The 19740-nt window shown below is 44.3% G+C and overlaps 1 protein-coding gene across 4 annotated transcripts in view; it reads left to right on the top strand.

The window, feature by feature from the left end:
- The first annotated feature begins 227 nt into the window (after positions 1–227).
- Positions 228–19740, top strand: part of LOC128845192 (MOB-like protein phocein) — a 31768-nt gene continuing 12255 nt past the window's right edge. The window contains exons 1-4 of one of the 4 annotated variants that reach the window (XM_054043588.1): positions 228–420; positions 3953–4117; positions 18413–18475; positions 19032–19132. In XM_054043588.1, the coding sequence (XP_053899563.1) occupies positions 418–420; positions 3953–4117; positions 18413–18475; positions 19032–19132 (332 nt within the window). In that variant the 5' untranslated portion in view covers positions 228–417. Of the gene's footprint in view, positions 421–3952; positions 4118–5941; positions 6032–6715; positions 6962–17038; positions 17170–17451; positions 17683–18412; positions 18476–19031; positions 19133–19740 lie in introns of those variants that run through there. The other 3 variants (XM_054043587.1, XM_054043585.1, XM_054043586.1) reach the window with 3 other exon arrangements.

The raw sequence follows: 19740 nt of genomic DNA, 5'->3' as shown, positions 1-19740 counted from the left end.
ATGCGTCCTATGCGTGAGCTCCGGCTACTCGCGTATGAATCAAACAGGTTTCGGGGCCTCCCAATTCCAGAACCTTCTGGAACGCTCATGCTCGCCACAGGTCAAAGGTGGTATTACGTCACTTCAGGTCGTTGGTCCGATGCTGGGTGTAACGAGGACCTATTTACGCTGGTGTTCGGCTCTGCTGCATAGAGAATCCGGGTCTAGGGCGTAAAACGCCTGCGAGAGTAAAAAATAAACGTGGAAATAACATTTGTCTTCTAGGGACAACGGAACTAGCCCCGCCTTCCGGCGCGCGGCGCTAGAGGGGAGGTGGTGGCGCATGCGCAGTCAGAGTGGCACCCCCCACGTGTATTAGCTGTGGGTGTGCGGCGCTCTGGACTCACTGGACGGCGAGCGGGAGGGACTCGGTGCGCCATGGTGAGTGTCTCCGTTTCCTCGCGCGGTCTGGCCGTGGGCCCTTCGGCCGGACTTGCTGCGCTCGGGCAACTAGCACGGGGCAGGCGGGAGGGAAGCAGGTAGGGGCCGCGCTCGTGTTTCTCTCCAGCACATCGTGTGTGGAGGAGCTGCTCCGAGCGCCCCCGCCATTGCCGCCCCCGGGGCTGTGTGGGGACAGGGCCCCCGGGTCTCCCGTTCTCCCCCCCCCATTGCAACTGGCTGGGGACAGGGGCCCCCGGGTCTCCCGCCCTCTCCTCCCCCCCCCCATTGCAGCCGGCGGGGACAGGGGCCCCCGGGTCTCCCGCCCTCTCCTCCCCCCCCCCATTGCAGCCGGCGGGGACAGGGGCCCCCGGGTCTCCCGCCCTCTCCTTTCCCCCCCCCCCATTGCAGCCGGCGGGGACAGGGGCCCCCGGGTCTGCCACCCTCTCCTTCCCCCCCCCCATTGCAGCCGGCGGGGACAGGGGCCCCCGGGTCTGCCACCCTCTCCTTCCCCCCCCCCATTGCAGCCAGCCGGGGACAGGGGCCCCCGGGTCTGCCACCCTCTCCTTCCCCCCCCCCATTGCAGCCGGCGGGGACAGGCGCCCCCGGGTCTCCCGCTCTCTCCCCCCCCCCCCCCCATTGCAGCCGGCGGGGACAGGGGCCCCCGGGTCTCCCGCCCTCTCCTTCCCCCCCCCCCCCCATTGCAGCCGGCGGGGACAGGGGCCCCCGGGTCTCCCGCTCTCTCCTTCTCTCGTCCCCCCACATTGCAGCCGGCGGGGACAGGGGCCCCCGGGTCTCCCGCTCTCTTTACAGTCGGCCTATAGGCACGGACACCCCCAGCAGCCTCGCAGTGAGGCGCACACGGGGGGGGGGAAGGGTTAGAGCACGTGGCTACCCCCGGGCAAGGCTGCACTTCGTGCCTCGGAGCTACACAGCGACCTGGCCCTCCAGTCTGTTCCTCGGCGGGCCTGCTGAGCCAGCCCTTCCGCCCCCCTTTGAGAAGTTAAGCCAGTGATCGCATATAAATTCCACCTGAATAGGAGCGAAGACCGTAGAAAAAGACCATGTTCGTGCTGTGTCTAACTTCTGGCTACCATAAGTAGCTGTGAAATGAAAGTGTTTGCTTTTACCAGGCAGCATGCATATGTAATAGAATTTGCTGTCAGGAGCCTTTGAAGTCAACATGTATTTCAAGTTGACCTGTAACTTACCCAGTAACAATCTCTTTTAATTAATATAGTTTAATTAATTAAACTATTTTTTCTCTTTTTGGCCTATCCATGAAAGTGACCTTGCATGGTCACAAGGTCATTTAGATACTGATACACCAATAGAAACAGGGAGAACAAGGATGTCCTTCTGTTCAAATGTTTTTGCTTTGTCACCTATCGGAAACAATGTTGGTTTTCTTTTAAAAAAAAAAAATCAATACTGTGAGAGAGTGAGCTGATATTCTTAGGCATCTGTAATGTGTCTTTAGACAATGTTAAACCCTACAGAGTTTGAGGAAAAAATTCCTTTCATCTTTTTTCTGGCTGTGGCTTTCTTATATTGTATCAGAGGGGTAACCGTGTTAGTCTGTATCTACAAAACTACGAGGAGTCTGGTGGCACCTTAAAGACCAACAGATTTATTTGGGAATAAGCTTTTGTGGGTAAAAAGGATGGCCTAATTATCACTACAAAAGTTTTTTTTTCTCCTACTGATAATAGCCCACCTTAACTGATTACTCGCCTTATAGTTAGTATGGCAACACCCATTTTTCATGTCCTCTGCATGCGTGTGTGTGTGTGTATTTATATATATATATATACACACACACATATATCTTCCTATTGTATTTTCCACTGCATGCATCCGATGAGGTGGGTTTTAGCCCAGAAAAGCTTATGCTCAAATAAATTTGTTAGTCTCTAAGGTGCCACAAGTACTTCTCATTCTTTTTGCTGATACAGACTAACTACCATTCTGAAACCAGACTCCTTGTTGTTTCTTATATTGATCCTTCCCTCATGCTGTCTTTCCTGTCAGAGAAATCACTGATGCAAAAAAAAAAAAAAAAAAACAGGCGTTAGTATAAAAGGCCCTAGATGCTTAAATCTAAGTTATTTAAACTAAGTGTTTTCAACATATTGATAGCATTGCCCATGTCTTAATAGAAGTGGGGGGATGATCTACAATTAGCTAATACATTTGTGAATAACAGCTCCCTGCTTCCAAGTAGCTTTGCTTCTGTTAGTAGCACTGGTCTATGAAGCAGCAGCCCCTAATGGAGGGACCTAGTCTTGTTCTTTCTCCTTGTTTCCAGCTGCTTCTACAAGTGTCCAGGCTGTGGCGTCCAGACATCTGTAGAAGCAACTGGAAAGGAGCAGGGAGTCAGCACCATGTGACTTGGCAGTTCTTCACAGACCACAGCTTGATTATTTTTTGAACTAAAATGTATTCCCACTCCCTGTGCCTCCGTTTCTTGTGTTGCCTGCTTAGTGAAGTTGCAGGGATTGCAGACTTGTATGTGGCTTCTGCTCTGTGATCTCAAATACTACTGTTACCTGCTGACTCAGTAGTTACGGCTGACATTGACAGCCCTAGGCTGGTAACATTTTTGCCATTGTCTACTGCTAACTTGAGTTCAAAATAATAATTGCAATCCTCAGTACTTTTGTTGGGTTTAGTTTCTCCGCCGGAAGCTGCTTTCCCCCTTCCTGCTTTCTGTTCATTCTCAAAGTGGCAATGTTTGTAATATACTTCAGTCTATCAGATGCTAAGCTTTACAAAAAATTATAAATCTTAACACTTTTGTAAAAATCACTGGACAGTATCTGCAAAACTTTTTGCAGATATTGGCATTCCTTCAAACGTTTTTTTGTATACCTTATCTCAAATTTCAAAAGTGGGCAAAATAAGATGAGTGAATTGTCTTTTCTCCCAAATAACTTGGCACAAGATTATACCTTAATTATTGTATGGAATGCTAAACCTGAATATTTCAAAAGCCCTGACCAACGTGACATGCTTAATCTTTGCTTCTCTGTTTTGAAGCTTTCAACTAAAATAACTGTTCCACGGGTGTCTTATATCTTAGCTATAGGTGGCTCTGATTTCAGTCTGTATATGAACTAATTTGATCAGAAGTAATTAATCTTAATAACATATCTTATGCTTTTTTTAGATTTACAGAGGTTTAAACTACATAGGTTTCCCTAAAGCTTTCTCATCTGTTAATGTTTTAAGTTATCTTAGGCAGTTATTTAAAATTCTGTGCATCTTAACTGTTAAACTTGTCTATTGCAACAATAATTTAGATCTGTTTTTGCTTTAATATTAATTTACTTTTGGCCTAATTCAGAGATGCTGAGTACCTGCAATCTTCATTACACCAGTGGGAGTTGCAGGTGCTTAGACTCCAGTCCTTACTTTGCTATTTAAATAGTAAAATTGTGGTTTTTGAGCTTAGGATTGCAATTTTGTTGCAGTCTCAAATGTGAATGGGTCCTTTTTATGTACAGTACAAAAATATCAAATTCTATTTCAACAGGCAGGGAAAGCATTTAGGAAGTTTCTTCCCCTGTTTGACCGTGTTCTGGTTGAAAGATGTGCAGCTGAGACTGTAACCAAAGGAGGCATCATGCTTCCGGAAAAATCTCAAGGAAAAGTGCTACAAGCAACAGTAGTGGCAGTTGGATCAGGATCCAAAGGAAAGGTAAATATGTCCAGATTTTGCACCTTGCTAACTTTTTTGGATAAAAGGGATAGAAGTGGGATGTTATCTGAAAAAAAAAAAAAAATCAAAATAGCTAAAGGATGTCTATCATTACATTTATATTGCATCTGATCAAAACAGTAAATGTAATATTTTGAAGAAGAAGAAGAAGAAATTAAAAAAAACAAGAAGTGTGGCCTGAGCACAAGAAGAGAAGCCAAGAACTCTTGAGTCCTAACCTGGCAGTGGTAGCCTCTGTGACCACGGGGAAATCAACTTAGTGTTCCTGTCTCTTTATCCCTGTCTGTAAAATGGGGAATAATACCTGTTTCACAAATGTTTTGAGAGAGATGGTTATTGAGGGTTGTAAAGAGCTTTGAAGAAAATAAGTTCTTTATGGAAGAGTGTTCCCATTAGGATGGTTTCTCTTGCTCTGGCATGAATTGGTAAATGATGCAGGGCACCCGTGCTGGGAGGCTAAAGGTTTGTTCTAGGATCATCGAATAAATTAAATTGCTGAATAGCCTTACTGATTAAATTGCTGCAGACACATAACACATTCCCAAGGTTTAGGAGCAGAACAGAAATCCAGAGCATGACTTATATTAAATACTATCATTGGTACTCTTGTGCTGTGCAAAACATCATCTGTTAATTAACCAAAGTTATTTTAAATATTCTGATTTCTGGTACTTCTGTGTTGGTTTTAGTAAGATCGAGTGTCAGTAGTCTCTTGGCCTATCCAAGTCCGTGATCAAGCGTCCTGATGTTTTTGGTCTTTTGGCCTCGAGATGAAAACCTTGTCTGTGCTTCTGGGACCTTGAAGTAAAAAATATTATATAATTGTAGATTAAAATCCTTCAACTGGAAGGAAGTTGGTCTGTATTTGGTGGTGTCTAGTAAATAAGGCAATTAATCAAAAATGTAGATGTAGCCTTGAAGGCATAGGGAGAAACTATGTATACAAATCTTCTCATTTTTAAGGAGCAGTTATATGAGCATGTTCAGATCAGATTTACTAGTATAAAATAGGATATAGGTGTGCCTGCTGGGGCTCACGGCATGCACCTGCCGGGGCTGAATCTCTGAGACCCCCCTCCCCACTGGGCAGAAGCCAGAGGCAATGCATGGGAAGTGCACGTAGGGTCATTCCCTCTCCCTTCCCACCTCCTATGATTTTTGCCTGCTTTTGCTGGCCCTACTCAGTCATAGTGCTGCATGGCCCCGTTCCTGCACAGCAGCTTCTGGAGCCTGCAAGCTGGGAGCTGTGGCTGTGGGGAGAGGCAGTGGAAAACAGCTGGGAGCTGCATTTGCAGCTGCCTTTCCCCAGGGAGCTAAAGGAGCAGCCCCTCCCAGCAGTTTACTGGTGCCTTTCCATGCAGAGTTAACACCTGGGAGCTGCAGAGAGGGGCCACTGAGCATAATGGGGAGTGTGACTTAAGCTGTTGGGCGGGGGGTGAACCTTTAAATTCTGGCCCTGCCTTGACCCCCAAAAGGCTAGACATCTCTGGCAGAAGCCCCTAGCCTCACCACCCCACTGCAAGGCAGTCTGGTAGGTGGAGAATGGGCAGGCCTGGGGGGCTCTGCAAGCCACTCTTTAACTGTAAAAGAGCCGCATGCGACTCACAAGCTGGTTTGGCCACGCTGGCTCTATATGGTAACTGTGTAACACTCTACTTCTGGGGGGATTTTTTTTGTCTGTATTGTTACAGACATACTTGATAACAGGTATTTTGAAATAAATTTTCATAAATAAATGTGTATGCTTATGAACAAATGTAGGATGTTTATAGAAACTTACGAGGTTTTTTTTCTCCCCTTTAGAGTGGAGAGATTCAGCCAGTTAGTGTCAAAGTTGGCGAGAAGATTCTGCTACCAGAATATGGCGGTACTAAAGTAGTACTGGAAGACAAGGTTTGTTTGCTGAACTTTATAATTGCAAACTAAATTGGTTTATTAATATTCAGGATTATTTTAAAATCCTTCTAGCTAAATAGGCCATGTGAAAAAATGAATAGTGTTGTTGACCAACTGAATGAGAGAGACAACTGCTAACATTCAAATTGAGGAGCATCAATCTGGCCCTGTGGCTTTTGCACACTACACATCTATGATCCTCTGCTGTGAGAGAAACACTTCTGCCCCTGCCATTTCCCCATAGCTGTAGAGAGAAAGTGGTTCTCTGTACCTGCCACCTTATCTTGGGAGGAAAAAAAATATATGTAGAGGGCTGACTGCAATGTCCTCCTTGCTGAGGAGGAGAGACGATTCCAGAACCTTCTACCACTTAATGTTACTATCCCCATGAATTTGTGAACATAGTCTCAAAGGATGCTCCTGCCAGGAAAATTTACCCCAGAGCCTTGCCCAAAGGGGTGAAAAATATCCCCTGGAATGAAAGAAACATAGTGACAGGCTCTCAGGGCAACAGATATTTATAAAAGTCTTTGGGTTAATAGTTCTTTTGATTGTGTAGTATTGGCCTCAGCCTTCAGCAATAAATCAGTCTCAGGGACTACAGACCTTGGAGCCAGTTACTAGTTCTGTGAGATTTGTCTGCAACAGATATTAACTTATTTTTTTTCTCTCCATTTGCAGGAGTATTACTTATTTAGAGATGGTGACATTCTTGGAAAGTATGTGGACTAAATTTCTCAAATGGCTGCAGTATCATGAAGTTGTCCATTCCACTAAAGTACTGAAATCTTTTTCCATCATGTAAATAATTTCCTGTTCTTTATTTTATAATAAACAGATAACCAGTCTCTCTGAAATAACTCCTACAGTCCCATTGTAGTGATCCAAACACTTCAAAATAAAAGAATGTGTACAGTCAGAGAAACACACGTTCGTTCTTATTTGGAGTTCCATTGAACAGTTCAAAGTGCTGGTGTTAATTTGAATTTTTGTAACTCTTTTCCAGATTTCAGAAAAAGCAATTTTGATATCCTCTCAACTGTCCTGAATTTTTTTTATTTTAAAGGAATTTTAGTGATTTTTTTTCCTGCCTTACAGATGTTTGCGTGGTTTCATTATTAGTCTGCTTCTCTTACTGTTCCCCAGAAACAGTGAAACTGGCTACATCCAAATATGACTTCCATGCACACCTGCAGTACAATTGTACTGATAACACTACGTTTCCAAAAAAATACACGAAGAGATGAAGGACTAAACCCTCTCCACAGAGGAGTGCTGCAAAGATGAAAAGTAGTATTTTATTGTTATTGCTGAACTAGGTGAACCTTCTTTTCTTGTTCAACCTGCCTGTGGCAACATCTTTTTTGGTTTAATATGAACCAGGCATCATGTATAGTAACACTAACTTTTATATTAAATAACAATTATATACATTCACACAAAGACATTGTATAGGCAGAGAAGTTGAATATTCATGTTAGTTATACAGTAGAATCTTATTAATATGCTGTGTATCTACTCAGCAAAATTAGCTTCTGTAATGAAGCTTAATGTTAATTAGATGCCAATGTTTTTACAAAACATACTTCAGTGCATTTCTAGGGCGTCACTGCTAGCTGAGTCCTGTCACGTTCTGTAAAGACATAACCACTGGAGCAGAATTATCTTATCAACTGGGGATACACAGAAGTCTTCCAGGGGGTACCTCAACTCATCTAGATATCTGCCTAGTTTTACAGCAGGCTACATAAAAAGCACTAGCAAAGTCAGTACAAACTAAAATTTCATATAGACAGTGACTTGTTTATACTGCTCTATATATGATACACTGAAATGTAAATACAATATATTCCAATTGATTTATAATTATATCGTAAAAATGAGAAAGTAATCAATTTTTCAGTAATCATGTGCTGTGACACTTTTGAATTTTCATCTGATTTTTATAAGCAAGTAGTTTTTCAATGAGGTGAAACTTGGGGTATGTAAGACCAATCAGACTCCTGAAATAGGTACCCTAGTCTGGAAAGGTTGAGACACTGCTGTATTCCCCCACCTTGGCCTTTTCTGTGATGCACCCACTCAGCAGTCAGTGAGGCTGAAGTTTGCTACTCCCTTCTTCCACCAGCAGCAAAGTGTAGGTTTAATTTGTCTGAAATGTGTACTGTGATTTAGGCCAGGGGTTCTCAGCCAGTGGTCTCTGATCCCAGTGGCCCTGAATCTCTCTGGCCCTGCTCCCCTTGGGCCAGAAGCCAGGAGCCCATGGGTGGAGTTGTGGGGGCACAGGAGTGTTGCCCCCAAGGCTGCAGGGTCAGAGCTGGGCAGTCCTGGAGGTAGCTCCCAACCGCCCACCTCCTCCCTGCATCCGAGGCCCCATCACCTATCCAGGTAGGAGGTGGGAAGCAGAAGCCAAGCAATGTGGGGCAACTGCTACTCTGACTGGTGCCATGGAGCAGACAGTTGCAACATTCCTGTTTCATGCTGGTGCCCAGCATTGCAGCTGCTCCTTAGCTCCCAGCCCCCTGTGAATGCTCATGGAGCTTATAAGAGCCACCCGACTGGGGGATCTAGCTCCATGTCTGGCAGAGCCGTTGGGGCGCAACAACTGCAGGGGAGTTCTCCCGGACCCCTACATTAGGGTTAAACAAGACCCATAACAAATTTAGACCTTGTATGTGTTGGTTTATGAACCTGATGGTTGGATGGGGGAACCAAGTTAGGCTTCAGCTTGTGTGTATTTGGTTTGTTTTTTGGTAATGGCAAAATAGGCTGGGTTTAAAGGCTTTTCCCATCAGGTAGTATATGGACTACAAAGAAAATAGCACTGGTGGTTCTGAGGTATTTGTTAATCGAAAAGCATATTTACGAACATACAGTGGTTCATTTACACAAATGTAGCATTCTTATATGGTAAATATTACCCAGCCATGATTTAATTTTAACTGAAGTAACATTGTTTCCTCAAGCAACCAACCCTTGTACACATTTTCTTACCAAAAAAAAAAAAAAAAAGCTAACTTCTTCAAAAGGAGATTCAAGGTCACTCAAACTTAACAGTGTGAAAACCTTTATACAGAATGTTCCTTTTCAATAGGGAAGCGTAATATTTGGCCTGCAAAGTCCTGATTTAATTTTGTGTTAATTGAATTTACTTACGTCGTAAATGGAATTCTGATTCCTATACGGGGGGGGGGGGTTAGCAAAGAAACTTGAGGTACAGTTGTTACTACTACTGACAAAACTTTAACAGTAATAGTATGGAAAATACTGCTACTTATAAAAAAGCTGATCTATATATTAGACTACCAAAATAACTGTGAAATCAATGTTCCAAGAAAAATGTAAGGAAATTACAGGCCCAATCCTGAGCCCATTGAAATTAATGGCAACAGGATAGGACTTTTATTAAAAGATGTTGCTTTTATTCTCTAAATAATATAGTGAGTTGAGGGTTTAATGGTCTAAGCTGGATTTCCTGGAACCATAACTGTATTTCATATTGATCATCTGCTGATAATGTCAGCTTAGTCATTTGATCTTCCAAGGTAGATAAGGATTGCCAACTGTGGCTGTTTTAGTCAAGACCCCTGTGTTATATGTGGACATTAATGATCTCATGTGAGCTGGTGTCTTTAGCCAAAATGTTCCCTGTCCTAGTTTTGTAGGATCAGTTGGTTACCACCCACCTCTTTCAGTGGGTCTGCTTGGGATATGGATAGCTCAGTGGTTTGAACATTGGCCTGCTAAACCCAGGGTTGTGAGTTCAATCCCTGAGGGGGACATTTGGGGATTGGTCCTGCCCTGAGCCAGGGGGTTGGAGTAGATGACCTCCTGAGGTCCCTTCCAACCCTGATATGCTATGTCATTGGGCAAAATCATGTGGGTATTACCAGTTTGAGACAAACTCCTATTGACTTGTCTGATAGTCTGTAAAGTGTTTTAGAATGAAAGCTGCTGAATAAATGCAAACTCATGTATTAGCATAAAAATGAAGCCTAAACACTTGTCTACCTTGAAAGCTGCCCCATTTCAATTTTACTTCATGATTCTAGTGATGCATTTTATTTCTGAAACTGAAGATTACTGTACCCTAACTATTTTAAAACCAATGGATTGTGTAATCCAAATGCTAATAAGCTTGTGCAAATGCACCTTCTGCTACGCAGCAATTATGATGCAATCACTTATCTTCTATGATGATGCTTTTGTTCTGGGATTTAAACAGGTCACATGATAAGTTGAATCTTTGAGCTGACTGAGATTTAAAATATTAACAGCCTAGTTTGTTTTTGTAAGATAACTATTCATAGATAAGAACTGGGGTGGAAATTGTCTTTGAATGTAGGTCACTGGGTAAGCCTAATATTTGAGTCCCTCTGAATAAGAATCTTTAAAAGATAAAATGCACACAGGAGTCTTATTTGTAGTGGATATCTCTAGGGGCTTGATGCCCCATGTACCAGGCTACCAGGAGTGGGCATCATAATCTTGGAAGATGCATTTTTCAGCAAGGGAGACCTGAGGGATACAGGTTTCCTTAGCATGTATCCCACTGATTATTTCTATTTAGTGACTAAGAGTCCTAGTCATGGACCGGGACACCATTGTGCTAGGTACTGTACAAGCAGCCCAAAGTCACTTGGGTGTATTTAGCATGCTAATGTTGCTACAGGTACTTCACCCAGTATTCTGCTCCCTCCTTATGTTCTCAGGTCTCTGAGATTTTCAGCGCTTCTGAAAATCAGGCCACTTATACAAGTGCCCAAAATGGATGAAGCTCCTGAACTTTATGTAATTGACTGAAATTTGGGGGGATTTAATATCTGTTTTCTCATCTGAAAACTGGGATAATGCCTTCCTACTTGTTTATGTTTGTAAAGTGTGTTGAGGTTCTTGAAAAAAGGGTGTTATAGTTTACAAGTGCAAAGTAATAGTGTGGCCCTGAATCCACTCTGCACTATAAATAAAGTGCTTAGATGACTGATGGACCAATATGCACAGATTGCATATAATGTGAAGGTTGTTTTTTCTCTGCAAGGCTATCAGTGGGGGCAGGAACAGGATGACTTAGCAACTGTGTTTTATCTGCTGTTGTCATATCAATCTGAAGTCAATGACTGTGTGCCAATAGTTACCCCTCAGGTTTTATTGCGGGGAGGGCAGCCACCTGTTAAAAATTCTCACTTCTAGCTGTTTATCTCATATCAGAGGTTGTCTATTTCTTCCTCTGCTTTTTAGACTACAGGTAGGTGAAATGGGGAGGTACAGGTACTTCTATTCACCCCTGGACTTTCTCCCCAGCCTTTCAATAACTACATCTGATTGTGGGAGTGGGGGTATAGGTATGCCTTTCAAATGTCATTTCTCTTCGGCCACCTTATAGATCCTGCCTAGAAGCAGCTGTATTATCTTCATGAAACTTTGTTGCCCAGGCCGGCTCCATCCCCTGTGATGATGAGGCAGGAATGTGCCTTTGTGAGGCTTCTAAGTGAAAAAGCACATTATAGCCAGAAGCCCTAACCCTGCAGAAATAATAAGAACAAGAACATAAGAGCAGCCATACCGGGTCAAACCAAAGGTCCATCTGGCCCAGTATTGTCTTCCGACGGTGGCCAGTGCCAGATGCCCCAGAGGGAATGAACAGAACAGGTAATCATCAAGTGATCCATCCCCTGTTGCCCATTCCCAGCTTCTGGCAAACAGAGGCTAGGGACACCATCCTGCCTAATAGCCATTGATGGACCTATCCTTCATGAACTTATCTAGTTCTTTTTTGAACCCTGTTATAGTCTTGGCCTTCACAACATCCTCTGGCAAAGAGTTCCTCAGACTGACTGCATCATGTGAAAAAATATGGTACTTTCTTTTGTTTGTTTTTAAACCTGCTGCTTATTAATTTCATTTGGTGAGCCCCTACTTCTTGTGTTAGGAGAAGGAGTAAATAACACTTCCTTATTTACTTTCTCCACATCAGTCATGATTTTATAAACTTCTATCATATATCTCCCCTTAGTCGTCTCTTTTCCATGCTGAAAAGTCCCAGTCTTATTAATCTTTCCTCATATGGAAGCTGTTTCATACCCCTAATCATTTTTGTTGCCCTTTTCTGAACCTTTTCCAATTCCAATATATCTTTTTTGAGATGGGGCGACCACATCTGAACGCAGTATTCAAAATGTAGGTGTACCCTGGATTTATAAAGAGGCAATACTATATTTTCTCTCTTATCCCTTTCTTAATGATTTCCCAACATTCTGTTTGCTTTTTTGACTGCTGCTTCACATTAGGTGGATGATTTCATTAATATTAAATAAATTGACCAAATACTCTCTCTGACTTTCACTTATGAAAAATGAGGGTGCAGGTTTAAAAAAAAAAAAAAAAAAGTGAAATGATTCTTTAAACACTCATCTACTTGGTAAAATTTAACATGGTTGGACAAATGCCAGACATAAGTAACTAAATACTGGGAGGGAGAGAGGCTTAAAGTCCCACTTAAAACTTCTTGGTTAAAAAATACCATTAATTTATTTTCTCTTTGACCTGCAAAAACTGTGACCTGGTTGTAGATTGATAGAGCGGATACATATTGCCATCTGACAGATGTTTTTTTTCAGCTTGATTTATTTGCATTTTGGAAGCTCTGCTGTCCTTGCATTTAAAGTCAGGGACAAGCAGCTATCAAAACCCTAACTTCTGTGCTTCAAATGTTAGTTAACCTTTAGAAAGTATGGAAAGGAAAAAGATCAGTGCCTAGTGGCAGGGGAACCCCTCCAACTAATGAGTGTGTCTGCCTTGTGCCATGCTTAGCTGAGCAGAATGCCATCTTTCAAGGCATTAATTTTGGATTGTACCAGGTCTAAATAGGATGGAATATTAATCTAGATATTTTTACCTAATCCTTCATTGTAGGCCACTATTTTCCCCCTCTAATTTTATCACCCTTCACACAGAAGTGCCATGTTCAACCTTTTGACTGAGAAAGCAAGCAATTGCTGAGCCTGGAATACTAGCCTACAATGTGCTTACGGGCCGGGAAGCTAATTACCATTCAATGCAAATTGCACTAATGCACTAAACTGTCACCTGTCCAACATTACTGTGTACATCCTGTATGGAACTGCCAACCCAGTCACACTGTCAGCTCCCTGAGGTAGTTTTTGGGTAGATGCATTGGAGCTCTGACGATCCCTTATTTCCCATCACTTTATCTTGCTCAGGTTTTGACTGTCAATCTGGCCACCAAGAACAGGACTGGTCTCTCTGTGAATGCTGTTAATGACAGTCCCCAAGCAAAACAAAAACTCAGAATGATTTAACAGCAGGAAACAAAGTTTACAATGTAGATTTATGAACCCTTTAATGTTGGGAATAGGCAAAAGTTACACTAAATGTGCTATCAAACTGAAAATGACCCTGCAAGGGGTGCAAGGAAAAACTTTTCAGTTTGAAAGTGTGTCTCATTCAGAATTTATTTGCTTGGTGCAATAAGAATGCATGCTCTATGGCCCTTATGCACCTTTATTAAAGGACAGAGGTTGCTACAAACATTTTGATGTAGCAAGATCCTTTATTTACCTTTTCAATTGATAAAAACTTCTTACCCCACCCCTTTTTATCTTCCTTGCTACCAAGAAGATGTTCAGTCTCATCCACCTTCTGATCCATCTGTCCTGTCCCATTCAATCCCCCCTCCCAAGTGGTTCTATTTTGCCTTCCACTCTCTACAGGCATAGCTATCTCTGTCTTTTCCTTCTCTCTGTCCTCCACTAGCAGGCACTTTCCCTCCTCCTCCCTAACTTCCATCCCCATCTCAGCAGAATTTATTCTATCTCCATTTCTCCTCTCTGCTTTCCATCACCCCCCACTAGCACTCAGATAACGATGATGAGCATGGTATTAGATCCTGACAAGAATATTCCATCCCCATTCCTTCCTCCCTGTCCTACAGAAGCTGTTCCATCTCGGTGAGAGTTTGTTCCTTTGCCAGCTCTATTTCTACATCTGCATTTGTTCTATATGCACCTCCAGTGACAGCTACTGTACCCAGGTCAGGTGCCAGTGCAGGTGGGAGTGCCTGGCTTGTTTCACCCCAGAACCAAGGCCAACCCTTCTCATGCATGCTCACTGCAGCCTGCAGCCATGGGGTACTTATTAGCCTTTCTATCCACTTCACTCTGAAGGGACCTGAGATGCTTTGTGTCCATTTTGCCACTAACATACTAGCTTGGTAGAAACCAGACCAACTTTGCAGCCCTATCTCTATCCTCCTAAAATATTGTTTTATAATGTTTTGACACCATTTTTCCCCCCGGTACTAAAAGAATTAAATTCCCCTTTAATTACATTATAACTTTTTACTACTTTGTCACTATTTTTTTCATGTTATTTCTAATATTTCTAGAGAGGAAGGAGACTTTGCTTCGCTCTGGGCTCGCGCCCGCAATGCTGTGTGATGCCCGGAGAAGCGTATTGTCTGCCGCGGGACGTGGTGCAAGGAATGCTAGGAGCTGGGAGTCCTGGTGCCATAGGTGAAGAATACGGATCACACTATCATCACTCCAAGAGCTAGAACTATGCTGGAGAGGACCTGAAGGATATCATCTGCTGCCAATATATGGAAAACCTGAAATGAAAGCCGGGGCAGGACAATGCATTTGAGGTGACATGAAAGTGGGACGCCAGCAACCACTTCCTCCCCGGGGATAGCTTCACCCAATTTGCCGACTGAAGGTTCATCCACAGGGCCTGGCTCAACTGTGTTCTGCTGAACGGAGCCGTCCACCACAGGAATCGGGACAAGCGATGCAGGAAGTGCGGCTATGCCAATGAGACGCTAACCCACGTCCTGTGTAGTTGCAAGCCCCATTCCAGAGACTGGCAGCTGTGACACAACGCCATCCAAGATCGCCTGGCCAGAGCCATCCCGCCACTCATGGGGAAGGTTGCAGTGAACTCCACCATCCCCGGAACTGACAGCCAGTTGCGACCGGCCATCATCATCACCAATGTGGACCGAAAGAAGATCATCATGGTGTATATCACAGTGCCCTTTGAGAACAGGACCTCAGCCTTCCACAATGCCCGAGCTCGAAAGGTGGAGAAATACGCACCTCTGGCCGAAACCTTGAGAGCTAAGGGTTACCAGGTTCAGACATGTGCACTAATCGTCAGAGCCTTGGGTGCATGGGACCCCAGTAACGAGTGAGTGTTGAGAGAATGCGGAATTGGTCAACGCTACGCTCGGCTGATGCGGCAACTCATGGTGTCTGACACCATCGGATGGTCGAAGGACATCTACATAGAACACATCACCGGACATCGGCAATACCAGAAGGGATGAGCTGGAGTGCCGATGAGAAGCGCAGTCGGTAAAGTAACTGAAATACTTGTCTCATGGATTATATTTTCTAAATGGACAACCTACCTAATCCTCAACTATTGAGGGACAATCTTCATTCATTGATATATGTGCTTTCCACAACCAACTCTCTGTATAACTTTTCATGAGTGATGTACCCAAATACTTGGATGCTAAGATTTAAACTGTATTCTTAAATTTACTTACCTAAATTTGGGTTACTGCTGATTATGTACTATATGTATCTCATGATTTTAAAAACAAAGTTTGTATTTGTGGATAATCTAAGCACTATACGCAGATGTACAGACAGTCTTTTCTCAACCTGTGTATTATATAATTTTAACAATAGCTTTCATAAAATTTTTATGTCTAGAGGCCTCATTTGAGGATCAGTGCCCCATTGTGCTCAGAGCTGTGTATACATTTGATATAAGATAGTCCTTGCTGCAGATAGGTCAGAGAGAATGGCAGGATGCAAGAGCAGGATGTTTGAAGAAATTATAATAGGAATTTCTGCACATACAGGCATCTTGTTTGCAAAGCAACAACCTGGTTAGCTTGCTAGCCTTTTGGAGCCAAATGCACATCTGATAAAAGTAGGTATAACTTATTTTGGGGGAAGTTGTATGGTATGTCATGGAAGCTCTATGGCCTGTGTTATCTAGGAGGTCAGACTAGATGATTACACGAGTCCCTTCTGGCCTTAGAATCTATGAATCCTACTAATTATTTTTGTGAGGCCAGGATCTTTTCTTAGGTGAAACTCCCTCATGCAGGTGTTGTGAGGCCATGCGTTCCTATCATCTGACATGTAACTGAAGAGCAAGCATAGGGTAACATTTCTAAGACACCATGGATTTTCCTCTTGAGAAAAATCAGAAAGGAAGCCCTATTCCTTACTGACTATCTAAATACAAGCTATGTAAGCACTGAGAAAGGGAGATTGGAACTTTTCCTTTTGGTGTAGACTGGCCCAAGGGTTCCTTTTTGTTCAAGAGAATCTCTGATTGGCGATGAGGGTTGATCCCAAGTTCTTAAGAGTCTTGACCCACCCTTGTGTGGCGGAGATGGCTCTAGGGCACTTTTGACTGGTGTGAGAGGCTGAGGACACTGTACGAGCGGGCCCTGGCTCTGAACCTGGCCACGTGAGGGCCTGCAGGCTGGGGGTGGCTGGGCACAACATGGGGGAGATCAGCCAGCTACATATCAGGCTGGGGCATTATTTGCTCTGGGACAAAGGGCAGTTGCCTCCTGACTTTCCCTAGGCCTAGATATCCCCCCCCACGCTCAGGGAGAGCCAGACCCAGCCAAGGCCCCTGGAGGCCCCGCCCACGCCCCCTGGCAGCGCGCGGGGCGGCCAGTGGCAGCCCCGTGACCCAGCTCTCCCTCCCTCCCTCCGGGCACATAGCGCGCGCACCACGGGGCACCGCCCCCCGCCTCTAGAGGGTTGTTCTCACTACCGCTGCCACTCCCGCCTCCCCACCGGCTCTTCCGCCTGCCTCCCTCCGCGCGGAAGGTGCTTCACCCACAGCCCCCCCCCCACACACACTCACTCCGCCCCTTTCTGGTCGTCACGCGGGCTGTTCCATCTTCTTCCCACCCTCCCCACCACCAGCTGTTCCTGGGCCTCCCTCCCTCTGCTCCCGCCGCGCCTGTTCCTCCCCCTCTTCGTCAGCGGCTGCCGCATCCGGGTCCTGGCGCCGCTGTCACTATGGTCATGGCGGAGGGGACGGCAGTGCTGAGGCGGAACAGGCCGGGCACCAAAGCCCAGGTGAGGCGCCGCGCTCCGCCCCGGCCGCCTCCTGCCCGCGCGGGGCGAGGGGCCGGCAGCAGCGGGCGGGCTGGACCTGCCCGGCCGCCGCGCTCCCGCGGGCTGGAGCCGGCGCGGTGCGTCCCGGCGCGGAGCCGTTGGGCCTCTCCGGCCCCGGGAGGGGTGCCCGTGTCCCCGCGCCCGGCGGCCCGCAGCGGGCTCTGGGTCCAGCTCGCCTGGCAGGGACCCGCGCTCGGGTTGTCACCGGAGCCGGGCCGCTCTGGGCTGTCCCGCGCCCGGCCGGTGCTGCTCTCCGGGGCCTCGCTCTGTCGGCCCCGCAGGGGCTGGTCGCGCTTCTCGGCGCCCGGGGGTGTGGATCCCCCCGGCCCGCTGTGGGGATGAGTCTGTTCCGCTTGTAGCCTTGTCAGCTAAGAAAGGTGTTTTCTCCACTGGGATTGGCCGGGAGCCCCTCCCAGGGCAGCGCCTCGGTGTTGAGGAGTCTCTGGTCATAAGGAAGAGTCCTAGTCGCTAAATGTTAGTGACTCCAGCTAACGTAATCTTACATTTACGTGATCGTGTGTGTGTATGAATTACTTCCCCAGCCACTGACAGGCAGCCACCTCTGAGGGGAAAGTTGACACCTTTTTAACAGCATCTAATGATGTTACATGATGGTTTAGGATGAAAATGAACAAAACATTCAGTCAGAAAAAATCAGGCAGGATATTTGGTAGGATGAAAGAATAATAGCTAAGTGTCTTGGCCGAGTTAGGCCAACACCCCATCATAAAAACCCAGAGGTGCTGCTGGAAGTACCATTACTCCTATCTTGCTGGTCCCTTGTGAAATCACTTTAATACCACTTCCTTCAGAACCCTGGACTTCTTTTTGGGGTCTTTAAGTATTAACCAGATCTGACTCTTCTTAGCAAATGAAAAGGAATGAAAGAGATGACATTTCCAGTATTACAAGTCAAGCAAAGCTTTAGCTTTAATTTTAAGATATGAAATGTGGTAGCTCCTTTATTGTAAGTTTCATATTTTGGTTTTTAGGAGGTTGAGCATTAGTCCCATATAGTCCTTTGCAACTTTGTTTGCTTCCTCTCTTTCTAGATGTAGTTTCCTGTTTGTTGAAACTGTAAAGGTTATTTTCCTACAGCATGTTGAAGTTTCCTGATATTAAGCATTCAGAATTTGCTGCAAATGACATACTATCTTTCCCACCCTTTATTAAACTGGTTTAAATTTGGGGTTTCTTTCCGTAGGATTTTTACAATTGGCCTGATGAATCTTTTGAAGAAATGGATAGCACACTAGCTGTTCAACAGGTATTTTTTGTTCTAATAAATATTTTTTTCATGTGTATAAGTTTAGTCACCCAAATCTTGTGACTTCTGGCAAGATGTAAGCAAAAGGGCACATTCTCCTCTTGGTTGTGATATAGTTGTACAAAAATAACTTCATAATTCCATAGAGAAATAGAAATCAGTGTATTGGTTAATACAGTAATTTTCTGTGTAGAAATCACTAGAATCCTGGTGTCCGGTTTCACCAGTTGAACAGGTTTTATTGCTACCTGGTAAAACTCACCGCTCCTCTTACCATTTCTCATTCAGGGAAGACATGTTTTTCACACACTGTATTTTTGGGACATTTGCTTTGTTCCTTCTCCACCTATCGCTACTTTTTTTTTTTTTGTCCTCTTACTTTTGTCTATCAAAATAGCTGCTCAATTCCAGCTAGACTAAAGAAATAAGTAGTTGTTATCCTTACTGTAGTGGCTATTAGGTATATATCAAAGTAGCTAGAGTTGTGGCACAGTCCTAAATATGGTGTCTTACTATCTTTAAACAACTTTGAGAAATTATTACTTTTTCTTCTCAGTATATCCAACAAAACATAAGGGCAGACTGTTCTAACATTGACAAAATCCTGGAACCTCCTGAAGGACAGGATGAAGGTGTATGGAAGTATGAACATTTACGGTAAGAATTCATGCTTTGTCAAAATGTAGAATCGAGAATCCCACCACACTGATTAGCAGTAGTAATGAATCATAATAGTCTGACTCTTATAGACTCTAAATATTTTTTTTACGACTTTTTAAAAAAACAACAAACCGACAAGAGCAAAACTTTGTACTATTAAACATTTTAGAATTATGTATTAGTAATAGATTTGTAGTCTTAACAATGGAATTTATTTGCTCCTTTTCTGATTACCAAGTTCATTGTTGTGAGGATTCCCTTAAACTCCTTAAAGATTTATGTCAGTATGGACTGAAAGGACAGCCATGAGTTTCCACAGCACCTCCCCGGCTCAATCTCATCAACCCCTTACTTTCACTTACTACAATATGAATATTGTAATCATTAGATACTCTCCAGAATAGCCTTTAGCTATGAGGCCTGTTTTTAACAAACAGTAAGAAAATATTTTTTGTAGTAAACATGTTCTCCGTTTTTATTCCAGTCACTATCGGAGAAATCGTGACAATTTTTCTGGCCTTCTCTTTATGTCTGTTAGCTGTTATAATACATTGGGGTTAAGCTGGGTACTTAGATGCCTTTTATGTCTCCAAACTGTCCTTGTT

Source organism: Malaclemys terrapin, chromosome 11, assembly GCF_027887155.1.
Source record: "Malaclemys terrapin pileata isolate rMalTer1 chromosome 11, rMalTer1.hap1, whole genome shotgun sequence".
In the NCBI taxonomy this organism is placed as follows: Eukaryota; Metazoa; Chordata; order Testudines; family Emydidae; genus Malaclemys; species Malaclemys terrapin.
The sequence above is the reverse complement of the archived record's forward strand: the minus strand, read 5'-3'. Positions and strand labels throughout refer to the sequence as shown.